The sequence below is a fragment of the Protobothrops mucrosquamatus genome, unplaced genomic scaffold (assembly GCF_001527695.2).
Source record: "Protobothrops mucrosquamatus isolate PMUCROS unplaced genomic scaffold, P.Mucros_1.0 scaffold624, whole genome shotgun sequence".
Taxonomy (NCBI): domain Eukaryota; kingdom Metazoa; phylum Chordata; class Lepidosauria; order Squamata; family Viperidae; genus Protobothrops; species Protobothrops mucrosquamatus.
Genome location: NW_015386920.1, coordinates 516163 through 533446, shown reverse-complemented (window position 1 = coordinate 533446; position 17284 = coordinate 516163). Strand labels below are relative to the sequence as shown.

The window sequence follows — 17284 nt, the reverse complement described above, 5'->3', positions numbered from 1 at the left end:
ATCTTCATCTTACTAAGCATCCCATTGATTTTTTCAACCCCTTACCTAAGTGTAGAGTTAAGACAGGCACTGAATTGGTTATGTATATTTTCATTGTAAAGTTTCCTTTGAGCCAAATTTGATTCTTAGTAATTTCATGGACAAACTTCATAGCTTTCTCTGCAACAATATAGCAATTATTTTCCACTGCATCTGCTCTGGATTGTTGGCAGCACAATGAAACAACAGCCAAAGACTTAATAGCCGGCCATTGGGGTTCCATCAACATCCCAATCAACAACTAAAAAGCCACACACAACCAGCACCATATAAATACCAAACACAGAATAGCCCAAAGCACACACTCTGCTAGAAAGAAGTTCTCTAAGGATGGGCTCCAGCACGAGCCAGAAAGCTCAAAAGACTAACCCTCTCCTCCCGTTGACTGACCCAGATTGTTTTCCAGTTTCCTTTTCCATCTCCCAGTCTGGCTTATAATGCTGGCATTTCCAGTTTGTTTTTCTTTCAACTGCTAATCAAGTCCAACCCAGTTTAGCTTCATGAGAGCAGCCACTGTACAGTATTGTGCAATACAGTACAGATATAATTTAGAAGAAGGTATGTGCCAGCCATTATGAAAGTGTTAGCTTAGCCCAGAAAGAGATGAAGATATGAGAAAGAAATTCAAGATTGCTCAATTTTCTTCTAAGAAAATATCTGTAATATGTTATGATAAATTCATTATATGAGATGACCCTATCAGCAGTATTCAGTACATTTTTCCCATATCAAAATGCTTTCTTTTCCCCCTCTCATTCCCTTTTATGAGTAGCTCACTTGATTCATTTTATTTGAGCAATTTCCTTCAATAAAGTCTTTCTTTCTTCACATGCATGTTCTGGCAGATTTTTTTTTTCTTTACTTCTTTTGACAGAAATGATGTCACTTCATCCCAGAGAATGCACACTGGCCAGAGAAGATGGTGAAAACTATGGATTCTGCCTACGCATTGAGAAATTCAAAACAGGGCATCTTATCCGAAATGTAGAAAAGGATAGTCCAGCTGAGAAGGCAGGACTAAAAGATGGAGACAGAATCCTGAAGATTAATGGAGTGTTTATAGATAAGGAAGATCATGGAGAGGTAGGAGATATTTTAATTTGTTTGTTTTTTCCTAATGAAAAGCACATTCTTTCACACACCTCATCAACCAATTTGATCCTTGTATGCATTTATTCAAAATATCTTCTTCTTCCAAAGATGAATACTTCCAAAATCTTCCGCCAGCACCCAAACCATGCAATGCCAAAAGAAAAAAAAACTCTGCAAAGAAAGAAAATCTTTCCTTCTTTCAGATACTTGTTTTCATTCTCCATATGAGCAAAAGAATTCAGTTTATCTTTCCCTTAACCTTTCCACCCAGTCAGTAATGATAGGGGAACTTAAATGACAACCGACTTCTAAGCACTTTGAAGAGACTTATGGCTGATTTAATGGAGTTTCATGGAGTTTTCATCCTTGCACAATAGAAAAGATGAAAAGGTGATAAAGTCCCGAGAGCCACCACTTGAGAGCATTTACAGTGTCCTGTAATAGTTGATCTTAGCTAACCCAGCTAAGTTCAACTTTTATAGTTTCTACAACTTCAGGTATGAAATCACTACTCAAGCTTCTGTCACATAAGTGTAATTTTCAAGAGAATAAATCATACTGGTGGTATTATAAAACAGTGGTTGCTATTTTCAACAAATTCTCAGGATCATAATTTTCTCTCTCCCTTTTAGCAATCAATTTTATGAAAATTCTGCTTTTTAATTATTCTCCTATCTGCCATAGGCTTCAAGGTAAGGTAAATGTGCAAATAACCCCAAGATGTATGCGCATAAAAAAGAGGTGGGATTTTGATTGCATTGTCACAACAGCTATTCTGACTTTTTAATCCTCTCTGTAAAAAAAAAACAGCTGAATAACACGGCTCTGTGATCTAGCTCTCCTCCCTCAGGTGTTTTTCCTAATTCACATTCTGTGCCATTTTGCTATTTCTTTTAGTTACCTCTTAGTCTCTCATTGCATCAATTATAGGTGGCTGATTTAATTAGAAAAAGTGTCACTCGTGTATTATTCCTTATTTTGGATGACCATTCTTATGAAAGTGCATTAAAAGAAGGAATCAGTCTTGAAGAGTTGGCTGAAAAGTCACCAAACCAAGAACAGACAGAAGATCTCCAACTTGTGCAATCTGAAGAATCGGGTACAGCTCCACAACCCCATCTCTGTTATCTAATTAAGGAAAAAAATAGCTATGGTTTCTCTTTGAAGTCTTCTACAGGTAAGGACAATAAATAAATAAATAAAACTGACATGTAAACTTCTTGTGCAAAAACCATTTTAGATACATTCTATAACCAGTGACATAATTTTGAGTGTGTATTTAAAGCCAAATTCCTAAACCATCTATTAAAGGACATTATTAGGATGATCAATTGTTATGCTAATTAAAGCAAGTCCTTGAATGAATCTGAAGTTCTCCTAAAAAGAAATTACAAGCCAAAGCATCTATAAGTGCCAGGTTTATGGACATATTAGACCATATTTGTATGTATTACTCACATATACATGTAAAATATTTGAATGCTTTTTTATTCAATCTTCGGGTGTTCTTCCACTGAAAAGAATTGTGGTTTTTAGAGATACAAGGCAGATGAAGTCTGGTATGGCCATCTCAGTCATTCTGGCTATTAATTCTGGGAACTGCAGTCACAATCATGTGGAAGTGACAGGTTGCAGAATTCTGTTGGCAACCCATGCCCTATTGAGTCATTTTTTCAGAGATACTTCCTTACTTAAACAAAGAAACAGAATTACCATAGGTGGCCAAAAAAGCAGCAGGAATGGGAGCAACTTTCAACTTACTTACTTCCCTCCCTTTCTCATTCACTCCTCCTTTCTTCCCTTCCCATTCTTTCCTTCCTTCCTTCCTCCCTCCCCTTGCCTTTCTACCAGGCAGGTAAGTGAAAACTGCTAGGTGGGGAAGGAACAAGGGATTGCAAGACTGACTAAGAAACTGTCACAGAATGTTGAAAATGAAGATCAGGTGACTTGTAGTAGCAGCTAGCAATCACAATTTACCCAAATTTCATTACCTCGGGAGAATGAGTTCCAGATTTTGGACACATCCTGTGAATTAGTCCATTTGGGTAACTTGGTTCAAACATTGTTGCCCTATGGTGCATCATTTCAACCAATTAATTTTTAGTAGTTTTTAGATACTAATTGTCCCCATTATAAGTTTAGAATTCCTCACATTAGTGATTATTTTGTTGCTATGCCATCAACGTTCAAATCATAAGGAACAGGAAAATGATTTTTTCTTCAAGACAGTTGGGAGTCAGTCATCACAAGAGCAATGCAAACTCTAAAAATTTTGATTGGGTTTTGTCATTTATATAAATAGGCTGCTTTAGACCATCCACAGCCTACGTTGCCATGGTCTTCTGATATAGGAACCCAGACTTTGTTATATTGTTAGACCTCTATAAGGAAGTCATATTATGACAATGTGGATGAAAGAAGTGAACAGAATGCTGCATTATTACCTGATTCTTTACATCTACAGTTGAGAATATAAATAAGATATCTCTTCAGGTAGTTTTATAATGTTGCGTGCCAGAAGTAGCTAGTGTATTTTGAAAAAGAGAGAGAGAGAGAGATTTGGTACTTAAAAGTAGGTGAAAAATAATAAATCAAGTTTTAATGAACACTGGAAAAAGCAGTAGTAGTTAATAAATAATTTATTCCTCCTAATCAGTCACTTATACCGCTATAATTGCAGCCCCACCCACCCCCAAAGCATCTGACAAAGCATAAACTAATACTGGGTTACAGCATAATAAATGCTTTTCAATTTTGGAGGCATTGAAAGGGCATAAATGTTATTGTCACATTTCTGGTGCCACATCAGTGTTGTTTGAACTAGACTGGATATACTGCTACCCATGCTGTGTTCACTGTGAGCAAAGTGAACATATTAACAAGTAAAGAATTATTTCTGTTTCTCCCATTTGCTTCTCATTTCCAGGACAGAAAGGTTTGTTCATTGTAGATTTGACCCCACAGGGTCCAGCTGTGAAAGCTGGAGTGCAGCCAAATGATCGCCTTATAGAAATCAACGGAGAGAATATGGAGAACAATACACACGAAGAAGTAGTTGAGAAGGTACTTTAAGCCTTAACCTCATTTGTCACCCAATTCTTGTAGATTATTCAGATCAAGTTATAATGGTAATTTGATGGAATATAGGTAATTATTACCCCAGTTGCATCTTGCCACAGCATGCGCAAGTAGATCGCCCTAGACAAAGACTGGCATGCACAGATGGAAAATAAAGTTGCACACAATACATGGAAAAAATGTGTTTGAATTAACTCTTTCATATTAAGCAAGGTGAATTACACAGTCCCTAAAATTAAGTACAACCACCTCCTAGTAGTGTCCCATCCTTCCAAATTGAATCAAGTCATATCCATCCATTTGCTTTCTATTTTATATTATAAAAATTTATTTCCAAATTGAATAAGAAGTCTGAGTACTAATAGTATTTTTTAATATCATTAAGTAACTATCCAAAATAGTTAAAAAAATGTGCACACCTGAAATACATAAATATGAGAATAAGCAAATACTGTAAACATCAATTTCAGAAATGCAGGTTTTATAATGATAGTACAGAACAATTCTAGCTCCACCAATGAAAACATCATCATCAAAAAAAAAAAAATGGATAACTGTTATGTACCGGTTGTATGTAGATGAGACTGTTTCAGGTTGCACAGCAGGGCAAAAATATTGTCTCTATGTCTACGTCCTCAGGTGAAAAAGTCTGGGAATCAGGTTGTGTTTCTACTGTCAGATAAAGAAACTGACCAGTATTACTACAGGCGGAATATGGAATTGACAAGGGGAAAGGCCAGTCTGAAATTATTACCTCACAAACCCCGAAATATTGAGCTCAAAAAGGGGAATACTGGTTATGGATTTTACCTGAGAATGGAGCAAAATGGCAAAGGTAAGAATTAGCCCACATGGTAGTATGCAATATGGACTTTACTTCTTTAAAAGATGTATAGTATATTCCCACACCCAAGAACTATGTTCCAATTAATAGGAGAAATAGCATTTAAGGAACCCCATAATTTCCTTCCAAGTTTAGTCAGTCATCTCCTTTGTAGTTTTGCATAATGGTTGTTAAAGGGAAAATATCTCAATTCCAGTTTTATAGACCTGGTCTGGCTTCTGCTTTGTGATGTATATTGTTCTAATTAGAATGTCCACAACAGAGGGCATATACCAAGATGAAAGGGTTAGGGTCAAGCTTATTATCTGCCTTAATACTAGAGTTTGAAAACTAGTACAAATTAAACATTGGCTATGGGACTGTGCTTTGCTAGGATATTAGGCTTTTCTGATTTGATTTGATTTTTATTTTTTTGGGCAGGCCACTTGATTAAGGATATTGATTCAGACAGCCCTGCAGCTAAAGCAGGTCTCAGGGACAATGATGTCTTGGTCGCTGTAAATGGAGAGCCAATTGAAGCACTGGACCATGAAGCTGTGGTAGAGAAAATCAGACAATCTGGTGAAAACACAACACTACTAGTGGTGGATAAAGAGACTGACACCATGTATAAAATGGTAATGTTCACAGCTTGACTGCAAGAATGAGTTAATTTGGAAATTATGTAATGAGCTGTGAAATGGAGGGGAGGGGTAAAGAGCTGTAGCTGTTGCAAGGGTGTCCTGATGCAAAGGTTTATGCATACCTAACATTCTGAGAATAACAGCTTTAAATCATTATATGTTCTTCTAGCCTTCCTGGTTACAAGAGAACTTTGTGTTTGCAGCACCTGAGCATTAGAAACCAAAAGATAGTTCTAGTAGCTTGACAGGACTGGGTTTATTTGCGTTGCTTTCTCCTGCCATGACAAAGGAGTGTACTACTCAGTCATACTTTTCCAGAAGTTGAATTCTGCTTCTCTTAATAAAAATATTCCCACCCTGGAATATTTCCAGCTCAATTTTCAGGATTTTTTACGACAGCAGTCATAGCTACCAGACTACTTCTGCAAAGTCACAAGCCAGGATTCTGAAATATGGTTACTAATAAAAATATGCACAATGCAGCTAGATAATTTCAAAAAATTGAAATTTCACTGCAGCAATTTTTGACATTGTAATCCTGCTTTTTTAAGGATGAGGAAAGGACAGCACAGCAGCCTTCAGGCTGTCCAGTTGTTAAAATAACATTTGCTTTCCTGGGCTGCCCAATATGTTGTTATGGCAAGATTATAGGCTAAGTAACCTCTATGGGAAATCAAGCATTATGTTTGACTCTTTTTATTAAAAACAAAAAACAAAAATCTAGAAGAGCATGCATTAGATCTATTGCATATGTAGCAAATCCCAAGTTCTTGCAAGCATCACAGTAATAGTGTTGTTAAGGAAACAATTTCAATATTTAAATGGCATGGTAGCTATCTGCCTTGTTATCTGGATACCGATAGCAATGTTTGCGATGTCAACGCTGTTAACATCGGATGTTCTTGCTGTGACAATATACGAAGATGCAGATATTTTCTATTTAACCTGTGTATTACTTTTAGAGTTAGAATTAGATGGTGCTGGAGGGGAGGGGGAAGAATGTGCAGGAGGATTAGTTAGCCATAACAATATCTCAGTAGAGTATTCTTCCAGGTTGTATGTAATAAGAGGAGATAAGAAATGGCGGGTTATGCAACTGGAGGGAAAGTTCAAACTTCAAACTAATTGGAGAATGTGATTAATGACTGTTAAATGAAGGAGTGAATTATGCTTAGATACTATGTGTTAGGGGAGGAGAATTCAGATTTTGGCTTCGTCTATGTATGTGCCGAAGCTATATCTTTCTCATTAAAGATTCTTTAAGGCAGTGTTTCTCAACCTTGACAATTTTAAGGCATGTGGACTTCAACTCCCAGAATTCCACAGCCAGCAATGCTGGCTGTGGAATTCTGGGAATTGAAGTCCACATGCCTTAAAATTGTCAAGGTTGAGAAACACTGCTTTAAGGTAAACAATGCCTCAAAGTTCTTTGAAGAGTTTCTTCCTTTGGAACCATTACATGCACATTATTCTTTGGATTCTAAAATTAATGGCAACTGAACAAATCAGTTCTTTTATATTATTTGGCTACTAAGAGAAGTCATTTTGAAGTGACCTTGATTCTCCCTCTATTTAATTTTCTTGGAAACAATATGGATGTAATTTGCTATTGTCTTCTTTCAGGTATGTTCTTTTAACTTTCCATTGATTTCCAGGTGATCTTTCATCCAAGTAATAATCTGGTCTCACCATGCTTAACTACTCAGCCCTGGCTAATTAAGCATTATTTCTTGCTGTAATGGAGGGAATTAAAAAAAAAGAACTGAAAGAGCTGAAGACATACAGGATATGACATTCATAAGGATTATACTATTAAATCGCTATCTACCAGATCTTTTTCCTAGTTAATCTGATTTCCAGTCTCCATGAGTTTGAAGAGAAAGAGTTTAGCACAAATGCCACTTTGCTGTATGAGATTATATTGTTATCTTGATTTAAAACTTTTAAACTTTTCTATACAATTCATATTTAAAATATAATTCTGCTTCTAAACCTTATTTCGACTCTGAATGTCATAATTACCTTTATGAGGACTTCTTCTAAACAAATCATGTTATGTTAGAACCATGCAACATGTACAGCTTTAATACAATATAGAAGCCTATATTTAATAAAGGATTTGATGTAAAACAGAAAAATCAGATAAGCTAGCAACAAAAGGAATTGCATAAACTACCCTCAATTGTGTAATTCTACTTCGGCCATAAGGTCATCTTTCAATTTGCTATTGAAACAAATGACAGCTGATAGAGTTTATTTATGATACTCTCCTCCTCTTGAAACTATTGATCCCTTTCAAGACAATTGCCTTAATTTTTTATATTACAGGTAGACCTCGACTTATGAACCACAATTGAGCCTAGCATTTCTGTTGTTAAGTGAGACATTTGTTAAGTGAATTTTGCCCCATTTTACGACCTTTCTTGCCACAGTCTTTAAGTGAATTACTGCAGTTGTTATGTTAGTAACACAGTTGTTAAGTGACTCTGGCTTTCCCATTGACTTTGCTTGTCAAAAGTTGCAAAAGGTGATCACATGACCTTAGGATACAGCAACAGTCATAAGTATGAACCAGTTGCCAAACATCTGTATTTTGATCACATGAGCATGGGGATGCTACAAAGGTCACAAGTGTGAAAAATGGTCATAAGTCACTTTTTTCAGTGCCATTGTAACTTTGAACTGTCAATGAATAGTTGTAAGTCAACTGTTGGTTGGTTGTATAGTCAGCCAGATATTTAGGCTGAATTTAGCATTTTTGTCTACCTACTGAGTCCTTCCCAAGGACCTGGAGTAGGCAGATATTATTGTTTGATGATGTTAAAGGTGTCATCACAGGGTGTAAGCTGTTCTAAGTAAAGATCCCTATATTCAAGATGGAATATAAGTACCTAAGCCAGGCATGTCAAACTGCCAGCCCGTGGGCCAGATGCGTCACGACAAAACTGTACCCACCCAATTGCCGGCAATGGGGAAAAAGTCGTGATACATCGTGCGACATCACATGACGTCACAAGTTTGACAGGCCTGACCTAAGCAATAGGGTCTTAAAGTGACAAAACTATCATATCAATCAAGAGTTTCAGAACTATTTTTGCTTTATTTTCTCTAATTTTTGCTATCTTGACAGGATGCAGAAGCAAAAGAGTAACTGAAGGTGTGATCTACTGAATAGGCAGGAGAAATTGTCTCTGCTTATAATTAGGCTATCAGATCTGACCTGCAAAAGTCTAAGGCTACTCCTCAGGTTTCCAGCATCTCTTTCCTGACATCTGAATTTCTTTTAGTCCTATTCAGATTTTAATTTAATTCCTTTTTAGATGTATATTCCACCTTTCCTTTTAGGAGTTAATGGCAGCATACATAGTACTCCATTTATTTTTCACAACAACCCTGTGAAGCTTGAATAGTGTGAGTGGCTGCCTCATTACAATCCTGAACCTCTTTTCTTAGCACTTTACCTCCCAAACTGCATTTCCTCCAGGAAAGGGGTCAGAGGTTACACAGTGGTAGTAAAATGGGGCAAAATAAGCAATGAGTAATTTTGAGGCCAGAAGTGGACAAGACAGATAATTTATTTTTAAGCTTTATAATTTAAAGTTTAAAAAATGTTTTCTTTTGAAATATACCCCATAAAACATTTGGGCATGTGCAATTCTCTTTCCTGTTTAGCTTCTCTCCAACAACGGGGAAGTGCTTCAACTTGTCTCCACCTCCCCGACCCACACAAAATCCCTCAGCTGATTGTCAAAAAATTGCCAGCAGGAGTCACAATGGAGTCATTGCTCAACTCCCAAGAGTCTGTCACCAAACCATTCTTTCTTACAACTTAGCTGCCTCCAGCAATTTAAACTTCCTTCCTTCTGGATTGTGAAAAACTGTATGGGAAAGAATTGGGGGAGAGGAGATAACCATGGCATCTGCGTCTCCGCTCCTGTTCCACAACGTGAAGAATTGTGTAACATCAAGCTCCAGCTTGTATTCATTATGTTTCATTTCATGTTTTTTTTTTGTTGGTTAAGGCTAAAATATCTCCTTGTCTCTACTGCCATACAATACTGGAGCCACATCTGAGCGTTGCAAAGGTACCCATGCATGCTGAGGAAGAAAATCACAAGCCCAGGCTCTGTAAACTCATAAAAGGTCTCACCGGATTCGGCTTTCGATTGAATGCCATTAACAATATACCTGGAGTGTTCATCAAAGAGGTATTACTCTAGAATCTTTTCACTGGCAAGCAAAACAAGTCTCCATTGATCAGGCAAAAAAAGTACAGCCTTCTATCCTGTAGTGTGAATGTACTCAGCAGAATATATATAGAAGTGTATCATTGTTCTGTGTCTTACCAAGATACAATAGTTACTGAATAAAAGAAATTTGAAACGGGAAGAGTAAAGTATCTTCCAGAACCAAACTAATTTATTGATGCTCATTCTGGAACCATACTTTTAGGATTTAATATTAGAGCAACATAATATACCTCTATTCTCATATTTTAATTCCATCTAAGTGTTTTTCATTCCTTCTCTGCTAAATTCTTTTGGCAAAAGCAATCTTAAAATGTGATTTAATCAATGTTGACTGAATTAGCACTTTTATGCACTTTAAAGAAATTATCAACTTGTAAATAAACATAGAATCCGACTAAGAATTTGTTTTAAAAAGTGTTAGTCTACAGTAAATGGTAAATATATTTGCAGTTTTTCTTCTAAAGTCCAAGTAATAAAAATTTCCACTTATGTTATTTCCCACATTGATAGGAGTGTACAAATAGACATAGTCAGTGTAGAAAATTCACTGTCTCAATTGTTTGCGGGAAAAGAAACAGTAGCAGGAATTGATATAAATTCTGCTTATGTTCAGTGTAGTTTAAGAGGTAACTTTGTGTTTTCAATTTTCACTCAAGTAAATTGTCTTCATAATCTCTTGGCATATATTATGGTGAATGATGGGGAAAATAATATAGAGCCATTACTTACAAACTGAGACAATGAATGTTTGCCTGTTCATGGAAACTGGAGTTTTGTTTTGGGGACACTTTGCTACTTTAAAAGCAGTCATTTTAAAAAAATATGTTGATTTGTATGTACATATAATGATAACAAACTTATCTTATGTCTATGGAGATTCTCAGTCATCCAGGTCATAGTGGTTCCAAAGATGCTTTTTTCATGAGGCAACTGGACTTCTTTGTTTTTCTTTAAAGAACGTTTCGCTTCTCATCCAAGAAGTGAAACATCTTCAAAGAAAAACAAGGAAGTCCAGTTGCATCGTGAAAAAGCATCTTTGGGAAAAACTTATCTTGCCTTTACTATTTCACTAAAGAGCAGAAAATATAAAATATGTAGTTGCAGAGTCAGGTAACGGTTAAGCCCTATTTACCTGGAGCAAGCAATAAAGTTTGTGTATAGTTCATTTTTTTTTAGAAATTGCAACTCCCTCTCCATAATGGTGCTTTTTTCATGGGGAAAGGACATTTTTGGATAAAATAGTTATCTTAAGTGTTTGCAGCCATTTGAGATCTTAATTCAAATGTGAGAGTTAAGTACTAACTTGTAGCACTCACCCCCAAAGGAGCCAATAATGTTCGGGTTCTTCTGTCCCTCTTCTCAGTTGACCAGCCCACCTGGCCCAAACATAGCAACACACCTTGTGTGAGGCCTTAATTAAGATAATAGTCCTGCCCAGTCAGAGATGATAAATCCAGAAACTGTGGCTGGATCAAGAATGCAGCCGCTTCTGAGTTTCGCTCATGACTAGGATTGTCATCTCTCTTATGGCAGCAGAAATGTAGTCCACAGCCCAGAATGCCCAGTGACTCAAAATTTATCAAACGGAAGTCAAGGGATTGCAATTGACAACATACCCCTTTTGCACAAAACAAATGGGCTCTAATTGTAACACCACGCCTGTCATCTTACGGGCACACTCTCCATGCACATCCCCCTCCCCAAATAGTCATGCCTTTATCCAAAGAGCAGTATCTGACTGCAACTGGCACTCACACCCTTGAATAAAAAAAAGTAAATATGTATTTGTATGTACACCATCTACCATGGACTGCCTGCTGCTCTCAATCAAGCAGAACAGCAGTTACTAGTATAATCATTTCAGATAATCTAATTGCAGGTAAAAAAGGATGGGCCTGCCGATATAGCAGGGCTGCAAGATGATGACATCGTGATAGAAGTGAATGGTACCAATGTAGAGAATGAAGAGTATGAAGACGTGGTAGCAAGAATCCAAGAGAGTGGTAACAGTCTGACACTATCGGTGTGTGACAAAAAGGCTTATCAGCACTTCTGCTCCCAAAAGAAGGCTGTTACAGCCTCCATGGCTGACCCATTAAGTGACAGCCATGATGAGCCTCCTGCCTATGCAGAGATACAAGCAACAGAGCCAGAAAATGCGCTGCCAGGACCACGAAAAAGGGTGAGTTTCCTTGTATTAACTTGAGAAAAATCTCACAAGAATCTGTGGCATCTGATTATCAAACCAGTATGATACATTGCAAATAATTGAATGATCTAAGCCTGTGGTGGCGAACCTATAGCATGCGTGCCACAGGTGGCACAGAACCCTCTCTGTGGGCACGCGTGCCATCGCCCTAGTCCTAGGCCTTCAGTCCCGTCCATGAGCAACCTGCATCAAAATCTCCCCAGGCAAGCTGGGTTTTATAAAACCTTTTCGCTTTAGGCCTCCACCACTGTGTGCAACAAAAGTTCAATCAATCAATTTCAACTTCTCACGGGGAAAAAAAAAAGATCTCACAAAGTTGGAATTCATTGATTGAACTTTATTTTTAGTCCCACACAGCGGCGGAGGAAGTGACTCATCGGAGCTGGAAAGAAGGTGCCACGTGGGGATGGGGGCAGGGCCTGTGCATGGGGAGGCGCTCTGTGCGAGGAGCGGGGCAGGGCCTGTGCATGGGGAGAAGCAATGCGGCGGTGCTAGCATGGTGGTAGACCAGTTGCTTCCCTCCCCCTGCCAGACAGATCATGAAATTGGAATTGATTGACCTTTTTTTTTCTCCAAAAAAACTTCCTTTGTTTCCTTGCACATGGCAGGGGCAGATCGCAAAGGAGAAGCGGCATGGGGCTGGGAGTCAGGTAAGGAAAGAAAGGCAGTTTCTGGGGGGAGCGAGGATTTCTTTTCTTACCTGCCCCACTTGTTCCGTGGCCGCTTTCCGCTCAGACGCGTTGCTCTTGCCAATGGCCCGACCGCCCACTTCAGCACCCTCCCTCCCCGAGCTTCTGGCGCTCCACCTGATGCTTTGATGGCTCTGTAGGCAGAGCTGCAAAGTGAGAAGAGAACTTTGCAGCTCTGCCTACAGAGCCACCAAAGCAGCAGGTGCCTACAGAGCCACCAAAGCTGTAGCTCAGACATGTAAAACACAAAGCCCGCAGGCCGGGGCCGGGCTGGGGAGGGCCCAAATTTGGCCCCCTGGAGCTGTCCCATAAATGGCAAGGGACCGGCCCCCACTGCACCAGCCCTGGCCCACCCCAACCCAGCTGGGTGCCCGCCTGGCACACGGACAGAAAACAGCGAGCGTTCGGGAGCTGGTGGTTTGCAGCAATAGCTGCAGCTCATTTGCCTCACCCCGCCCTGCCCCACTCCTTTCAGCCTCGCCCGTCACACCTGGCCATTCCCCGCTTTGCCGGGCCTCTCCTCATCCGGCTCTGCTTTGCTGCACCACACCTTTCCTTGCTTGGGCCTTGGCGTTCTGTAAGCCTAGCGCCCCAGGGCATGCCTGGCCTGTGGGATGAAAGGCGCAGAGATGGGAGCATGCAGTGGCACAAGCCGAGCATTGGCCAGCTCCCATTCGCCCTCTCCGCCATGTTGTAGGGCCGGAGAGGGGAATGCAGCAGTCATACAGGGCCACAGCCTGGAACTGCTGGCGGCCGGCAATGTGTGGCGGCTGGAGAGAAAGGGTGAGAAGGAGAAGAAAGCAGGGTTTATCTGTGTGTTTATGAAAGGGGGGGGAAGAGGAGGAGGAGGAAGCCGAGGTGTTACAAAAAAGGGGAGCTTCCCCCTTTCCTCCCCCCTTTTTTTAACCTCCTCCCACTCCATCTCACACACACACACACACACATGCTGCATCAGGGAGGTGGTGTGCAGGCAGGCGAGACAGCAAACTCGCAGATTGGTTTTGTGGTCTATTCTTGCCATCTCCCCTCCCTAAAATCATAGAACTCTTTGGATTGAATGGGAAGTTAAGAGGAGTTGGCGTGAGTTGAAATTAAAAGGCTGAGTCAACTCCCCCCCCAATTATTTTGTAAGAGACTGGAAAGTGTTTCTTGCTTCTACTTCCTCTCATCTGCTCTTTTATAATTTAATCCAGTCTTACCCAAACTAATGTCTTTTGGATGTCATGGATCACAGTTCCCATCATCCTGTGGCTATGCTGGCTAGAAATGCAATGCCTTATTTTCTCTGCAGTATGCACCTAGGAGGCAGTAGTCTGTGGGATTTAGATGTATTTAAACATTTGTTTCTTCTGCCTAATTTATTAAATCAATATCTAATTCGAAATTAAATGTTTCTGAGAAATCCAGGTTGCTTTAAAAAAAAACTCTCAAAGACAGCTATTGTAAAGCATCACCAGCACTGCTTAAAACAATATTAATTGTGTATTTTAAGAAAAAATATATTAGTAGTAATTTACTTAATGCTGTTTAACCATAAAATGTGGTGCTGCTCTACATATGCCTGGCTGAACAGTGTTTGGAGTTGCCTCTAAACGGATGAGGGATGCACTGTTCATATTTTCCTTAGAAGAAAGTTCTATAATTGGGGTGCTGTCTCTGAGAAGGCTCTGCTCATGGCCACTGTTCTATAAACCAAACCTGGGGAACCATCTGGTCTAAATGGATGGTAAACAGATGATTAGGAGGCTGGAGGCTAAAACATATGACAAATGTGGGAATTGGGTGTGTCTAGCTTAGTGAAAAGGACTACGGGTGGTAACATGACAGCAATGTTCTAATATTTGTTGGCTGCCACAGAGGAGTCAACCTATTTTCCAAAGCATCAGAAGGCAATAATAGATGGAAACCAGAATAGAAGAAAAGACTTGTGAAAACAACTAACCATGAAAAGTTGTGGATGCTCCATCACTGGAGGCTTTTGAGTAGAGATTGGATATTCCATTGTCTGGAATGATATAGGTCCCCTGCTTGAGCAGAGGCTTGGACTAAAGACTTCAAAGGTCTCTTCCAACTCTCTTACTTTTTGAGAGAAGCACTGCCAATCTCTCCCCCTCCCCTCGTCCCTTCCTGGGCACAGAGGGAGGGGGGAGGGAAGGAAGGAGGGGAGGGAAACAGGAAGAAAGGGAAGGAAAGGAAAATGGGAATGGGAGGGAGGGAGGGAGGGAAGGAATAAAAGGGAGAGAGGGTCTGAGGGAAGTCCTGTCTTAGCACTTGGCCACCAGCAGCCCTGTTGCCCTTTCGCTATCCCCTGGTGGTCTCCCATCCTATTGCTGAGAATGCTTTGGCCTCCCTGACCCATGCACTTTGCCCTCCTGCACCCACCATGAGCAACCTGGCCAAGGAGATTGAGCACAGAAGTAGTAGCCTTGAGGAGGTAAACACAGCCGGGCACCCCCTCGGGGAAGTGCAGCTAGGCTAGGCAGGGCTGTGGGGTCCTGGTACCATGGGAGCTCAAGAGCCAGGCTGGGCCCTTGACCTCCGCTGCCCAGGGCTCCAGGCAGTCTGTGCTACCATCCAGGGGTCCCCTGCATAGCCTGAGGCTCAGTGAGGCTCCACCAGTGGACCCTGCCCTGGCGCTCACCCCGGTCCCACCCCACCTCCGCTGGAGACCCTCAGATCTGCCCCAGTCCTGCCCAGGCTTGCACAAGTGCCCGACGCGATGTTGAGCTGGCCATGCCCACCCAGTAGGCCACACCCACCCAGTATAGGCCACACCCACCCAGTGGGCCACACCCATCCAGCACCCGACAATAAATAAGTGGGGTTTGGGTTGCAGTTTGGGCACTCGGTCTCTAAAAGGTTCGCCATCACTGATCTAAGCTAAAGAATTAGCTTAGAGAGCTAGACTGAGCCTTCGCTCAAGCCGTGCTTAAATCACAGGACTAAACATTTGTAATTAACCAGTTAGGTGATTTGGTTTTTAAAAGATTTTTATTGTAAAATTTTGAGCATTCATAATCAGACCATCAATTCAGACTTCTGACAATTCATCTCACAGCTCAATCTATAAATCTATAGTTTATGATATATTGTAACTGGTCCCCCTTAATGGTGCTATAAATGTATTTTCCATCTTTTAACACAGTTATTGCTTTCTTTCCCTAGGCCAGCTCATCCTCCTCTGAAGAAGATACTGACCTGTGATGATAGCAGAGTCCATTTTTTTCCATATTGTACCTGAAAGGGGCTGCTATTCTGAAGCAAATATGCCAATACTGTATTATTTCTCAAAAAAACCTTGACAGTAATCCTATAATATTTATTTGAAACCAAGTCACACTGAGAATTACTTCCAAATGAATGTACTGAAAATAATATAGCTAAGCTGTTCTCAAGAGTACAGTCTACCATACCACACTGGAGGCACCACACTGGAGGCAAAAACATCTCGGGATTAATTTCAGCCAAAGACAGTTTTAGAGAACAGTACTAAGTCAGTACATGATACCGAGTTCTTGTCCTTCATTCCTCAGTGTGCGGGTGTTTAAAATGGGGGCAGAGATGCAATTTGGATATAAAAATAGATGGTCTGAACCAAGTTTTTTTCCCCATGTTAATTTGAACATGAGTAAAATCTCTGCAATTGGAGGTTTTTTTTTTCAGAAATTAGTCATGCGAAGTGAAATCACAATGAGAATTCAATTGTATGAATTGAATTGAATACTATATCAATTAAAACTAAAATATATTGCATTTATTCTGTGATATTTTTTGTCAACTGCATCCAATTTTAATTAAGTGCAGAATTAATCTTGTAGCCGAGCATTAGGTTCTTCAAAGAAACTAAAGACTGGCTACTCATTAGGATGTCTAGTTCTGATAGATGCTAAGTTTAAAAATAGTTTCATGTTATCTCCTTTATGTTTAAAATGTTGTGAGTGAAAAAAGGAAGAAAAAGGAGTATTAGGTATGTTCTCTACTTTGAGTTATACAAATAATAAAGATGGTAAATAAATAACTCAACAGTCAGTTTGGGTTCCACATATAGCTTCTGATTTACCAGCTAACATGTCAGAGCACATTATTCCAATTGCACCCACGAGCAGACTACTCCAACTTATTTAATGCAAGAGGTGCCAATCTTGCCCCCCAGTATCACAAGACTGGGGCACTGAATTTTAGTAGCAAATGATCAAACTTCAGCAGCAAAATTTCCCTTCTCATCCCCAGCTCCTTCCACCTCAAATTCAAGGTAAAAATTAGAATTAGAAATTCTTTCCTTCCAGTGATGTTGCCCAATTATGCATTTCCTGCTGTAGTTTTTTGTTTTTTTTAAAGCTGGGAAGTTAAATTGTTGCAGCCAACCCTTTCAATATTGCCCAATGCTAATTCAATTGATCAAACCACAGGAATTCTGAACAGTCCTATAAAAGAAGCCAAGAACCAACCAAAGCTGTATA

The 17284-nt window shown here is 39.9% G+C and overlaps 1 protein-coding gene across 1 annotated transcript; it reads left to right on the top strand.

Annotated features, from left to right (window-relative positions):
• The first annotated feature begins 918 nt into the window (after positions 1–918).
• Positions 919–16028, top strand: PDZK1 (PDZ domain containing 1). The gene is made up of 8 exons (XM_015817724.2): positions 919–1122; positions 2062–2308; positions 4058–4194; positions 4849–5044; positions 5474–5670; positions 9699–9884; positions 11806–12108; positions 15990–16028. Exons 1-8 carry the CDS (start codon positions 919–921, stop codon positions 16026–16028), a joined length of 1509 nt encoding a protein of 502 aa, XP_015673210.2.
• The last annotated feature ends 1256 nt before the right edge of the window (positions 16029–17284 follow it).

Coding starts and splice junctions, on each gene's coding strand:
- PDZK1 (XM_015817724.2), top strand. CDS start 919: ATGTCACTTCATCCCAGAGAATGCACACTGGCCAGAGAAGATGGTGAA. Junction 2,309..4,057: donor CTCTTTGAAGTCTTCTACAG/GTAAGGACAATA, acceptor TCTCATTTCCAG/GACAGAAAGGTTTGTTCATT. Junction 9,885..11,805: donor CTGGAGTGTTCATCAAAGAG/GTATTACTCTAG, acceptor ATCTAATTGCAG/GTAAAAAAGGATGGGCCTGC.